Source organism: Lathyrus oleraceus, chromosome 4 (assembly GCF_024323335.1).
Source record: "Lathyrus oleraceus cultivar Zhongwan6 chromosome 4, CAAS_Psat_ZW6_1.0, whole genome shotgun sequence".
Lineage (NCBI taxonomy): Eukaryota > Viridiplantae > Streptophyta > Magnoliopsida > Fabales > Fabaceae > Lathyrus > Lathyrus oleraceus.
Genome location: NC_066582.1, coordinates 381,693,771 through 381,698,289, shown reverse-complemented (window position 1 = coordinate 381,698,289; position 4,519 = coordinate 381,693,771). Strand labels below are relative to the sequence as shown.

General features: G+C 28.7%; 1 protein-coding gene across 1 annotated transcript; it reads left to right on the top strand.

Moving 5' to 3' along the window:
* The first annotated feature begins 1,580 nt into the window (after positions 1 to 1,580).
* LOC127075565 (MLP-like protein 28) lies at positions 1,581 to 3,874 on the top strand. The gene is made up of 2 exons (XM_051017028.1): positions 1,581 to 1,787; positions 3,527 to 3,874. Exons 1-2 carry the CDS (start codon positions 1,601 to 1,603, stop codon positions 3,808 to 3,810), a joined length of 471 nt encoding a protein of 156 aa, XP_050872985.1. The 5' UTR covers positions 1,581 to 1,600; the 3' UTR covers positions 3,811 to 3,874.
* The last annotated feature ends 645 nt before the right edge of the window (positions 3,875 to 4,519 follow it).

Here is a 4,519-nt window from a genome sequence, read left to right as displayed (position 1 = left end):
CAAAGTTATCTGCATCAACACATTGATGGATTATAAAGAGAGCTTTATAAGATTTCTTCTTCAATTCTTTACGTGAAGTCTTTTCTTGATCTGTCGCGTCTTCTGCAAGCGTTACTACTCCTTCCTTCACAAGATCCCAAAGATTTTGATAACAGAACACAACCTTTATCTGCTTGCACCAATTCTCATAATTGTTGTTCTTGAGAATCAGAATATTTATTGGAAAATGGCAGTTTGGATGATTCGTTACCATGGTGATTTTCTTCCCACAAATCGATTAAACCGGAGCTCTTAGTACCAGATGTTGGAAATCCAACGCAACCTATGGAGAATTTCAATCAATCTTGATGAACTAGATTGTTATCACCCACACAATAACAATGAAAAGAGAAGAACAATGGAGAAGAAACAAAGTAAGGAACTATGAAGGAGAAGAGGAATTCAATTCTACAGAGTTTCTCTCTGCCCGCAAACTGTGGAAAACTTCTTATTCACTTTACAAATACAAAATACTGTGAATACAATGTTATAAATGCTATATTCACTTCATTACAAGAATAAGGGTTACTCCCTCTATTTATAGATTTAGGTTAACTTGGACCTCAAGGCAAAGTCCAAAACTATAAAAGTCCACAATAGCTAACACTACTAAAATAGGCCTAAGTCGAAATCATGTGTGAAGCAACATGTTTCAACACTTCGACACACTAACACAACTAAACACCCTAGGTGGTTTGACACTTTCTTGTTCCTGTCGAGCAACCTGCTTCGACACAAGGAACTACGATTCAACATATATTAGCATTATTTGTAGTCGAGAAGACAACTCAACGGTTATGCTTGTAGATATTAGATTATGAAACATATGCATGATATTGTGACCGAAGGTATTACAAATGGATGAACCAAGTGTAAGGTATTGGCTTAATCCATATACAATTAATTTATGCATATTTCTTAAGTTAATGTTGTTGTTGTTATCTTACCATATTTAAACTTTGTTTTAATTATATGAGTTTAGCGAAAAACACCATTCTCACAAGAAGATATAGATGATATTCGATCAATTTGGGCTGGTGTCTTCTTATCTTGTCATGAATTTCAACAACAATAGTTTTCTTTTGTTATAAGATGAATTTGTACGTATAGAGGTTTGACATTTTCATATGCAAAACTCTAACTTTTGTATTATGTGTTGATGACAACAATGTAAATTTGTACACATGATTTTGCCACAATGTAAATTTGTAATTCTGTATAAAAAGATAATATCAATTTTTTTATCTGTTTCTGATTTGGTATTATGTGTTAATTTGGTATTCTGTAACAATTTTATAGTTTCTGCATGTGAAGCAAATCCGTAACCTATATAACATACCTAATATATTAAAAGAAAACGCTTGTCTCGACGATATCCACACATATAAGCCTTTGTCTGGACGATATGCACACATGTTGTTGGGAAAAAAAAAATTGAATGTAATTGAAATTGATACCTAACAGTAATGTAATCCAATTCCTATTTAAGGTATGGGTTGCATACACTTTCATCGTATCAACCCTTGTTTCTTTCTATTCTTTTTTATATTTCTTTTCAAAAATGGTTCTAGCTGGCAAACTTATTACAGAACTTGGGATCAAAACATCTGCTGACAAGTTCTTCAAACTGTTTGCATCAGAACTTCACGAAGTGCAAAATCACTGTGAAGGAATTCATGAAGCCAAACTGCATGAAGGTGATGACTGGCATGACACTGCTTCGGTTAAACATTGGACCTATGTCGTAGGTAATTATAAAGTTTATTTATACCATCATGATTAATTGAGTTATCTAGTTTGTTTAAAAATTATTAAATAAAATTGAAACTTCTTTTTACGTATTTAAAGAGCATAGAAGTTATGATTTATTTTAATAATAGAAGGGGGAACAGAAGTTGTAAAGAAAGATTGCACCGGAATAAATGTAAAAGTTGAAACTCCCACAATATCAATAAAGGCCAGTTCGGTTATAATCAACTACGAAACCTTCCAAAGTTAATAGTTCTGCAATATATGCGATGCCAATATCTATAAGAAAGTTTCATGAATGATTTGTGTGCAAACACTATAAGGAAGCATTTAATATAATACTCTTTGTTGATAACAAAGAGAGAAAAGAGTGCAAGAAGGAATGTACAGAGAGAGAAATAAAAAGAGAGATGCGATGAAAAAGAGCAGTGAAAGATAGTAATAAGAAAACACTAAGAAGATGTGAGAGAGAGAGAGAAGCGGGTGAGGGAAAGGGACATGAGAAAGTAAACAGGGAAATGACTCTAGAATGAGATATTCGGCAAGATAGAGAATAGAGATAAGGGAAGGAGAGAAACCTGAGGAGGAAGGCATAAAAACAAATATTTTTGAAGATGAAAATAAAATAAAAGTTATTATGTATTATTTTTAGTGTTTATTTTTAAAGATTGTTTAACAAGAACAATAAGTTAAATTTTAACTTTTAATTTTTCAAGTTCACGTCAATAAAAAATATGTTTCGAAACTGTTTTTATAAATTGAAATAAATAAATATATTTTAATTGTTAACAATAGAAAAAGTTAATTGCATCTCTAAAAGTTTTGAATATCTTACTACAACACTTTTTCTATTTTCTAGTTCGTTATTTCCACTCCACTTTCTTATATTATTTTATTTTGTCAATCTTACCTTTATTTTCTACCTTTTTCTTAATTCTGAAAATATATTAAAAAAAGGTTAAAGTCTGCAGAAAAATAAAAGCTTACGTGAGAACAAAAACAACTAAGATTAAATCAAAACAACGTGTTATATATATATATATATATATATATATATATATATATATATATATATATATATATATATATATATATATATATATATATATATATATATATATATATCATTTATTTATTGATACGTCTAATTTTTATAAAATAAAAATCAATTTAATAATATAAAAGATAATTGAGTTGATATGTTATTAATTAAGAATGTTATTTTATATCAATTTATATTTATTAGCTATTGAAAAAACTAATTTATCTAACATTTTAATTAACTTATAACTATAACTCATTAATTATAAGTTATCAATCATCAATTATAAATTATCAACTATCAATTATGAATTATAAACTATCAATTATCAATTATAAATTATCATTTATCGCTGGTTAATATTTCTCAAACTGAGCCTTAGAACAAAAACTTGTTATAGAGTTTTGTGTAGATTATATCTCATGTTTTAGTCGGACCATTAGTTATTTGTTTTGTCTTATTGAAGGATGAGTTATAAATCAACAAAAATATATAAAAAAAATTATGAATTTGTACAAAAACAAAATGTTGTATGACCTGCCTATTTTATTTTGGAAAATAAATGAGTCCTAAAATAAATTATTGCAAAAATGAAAACAATGTGGTAGTTTTGTTTTATTAAAAAAGTCATCCTCATATTCTTTTGTTCTCTTATATGCAACTTTGATATTCTTGGTACCAATTACACAACAATAGATGGTGAGGTACACACATGTGACGAGAGTATTGAAGAAGTTGATGAACATAACAAAAAAATTACTTGGAAGGTTTTTGGTGGAGATATTGATAAGCAATATAAGGTCTTTAAGCTCATCCTTGAAGCAACTGATAAGGCTGATGGCACTGCTGTTGCTAAATGGACGGTTGAATATGAGAAGATTAGTGAGGATATTAATCCTCCAAATGGTTATATTGACTTGATTTTCAAAATTACTCGAGATGTTGATGCTAATCTCGTCAAGGAAAAGGTAGCTCAATAAGACAAAAAGAAAAAAGAATGTCAGTGCATGTGGTTTGCTAGTGTTTATCTTTATAATAAGTTAGTGTGATGTTTTTAATATTGCAATATTGTTGCATATGATATTGACTTCTGTTTTAATGCAGTTGTTAGCGCAATTGAAATATGAATGTATGTGTGTTTGTTAGACTCAGACAACACCCTATAGACTCAAAAAGGAGTTTTTGGTGTTCTTTCGTCTGTAATAAACCGGTTTTAGAATGTGTCTTAAATTATATGATACAAATAAATAAATGATTATATTTGCTTTTTTATTTTATATGTCTATGAGTCTATGTGTAAGTCTTTTTTAACAACAAAATGTTATATTCATATCCATTCCTTTATCACAAACTCCTACGTTTCTTTACAAACAAATTCTCACATTTTAAACTTGTATAGTATTTTTAAATGTTTTAAAGTTTATTTCGACCAAACTTATGGCTCAAACAATGAAGAAATCGTTTTTACTCATTGCAATTTTTTATCTCAATTCTTTATTCGTTTTCAATTTTACATGCCATTGTTGAATATTATAATTATAAAATATTGAAAAAGAATGCCAATACTACTTTCGTTAATGAAAATCTCTTTGTGGATGTCACTATAAAAATTACTTATGTTGTGGCGGTTTATTTATGACATTTACTATAAACGTCACAATTAACGGTTGATTACCACATTTTACCACG

Excerpts from the sequence above, each read along its gene's own strand:
- LOC127075565 (XM_051017028.1), top strand. The coding sequence starts at position 1,601 with ATGGTTCTAGCTGGCAAACTTATTACAGAACTTGGGATCAAAACATCT. Across the intron at positions 1,788-3,526 it reads ACATTGGACCTATGTCGTAG|ATGGTGAGGTACACACATGT; the intron begins GTAATTATAAAG and ends ACACAACAATAG.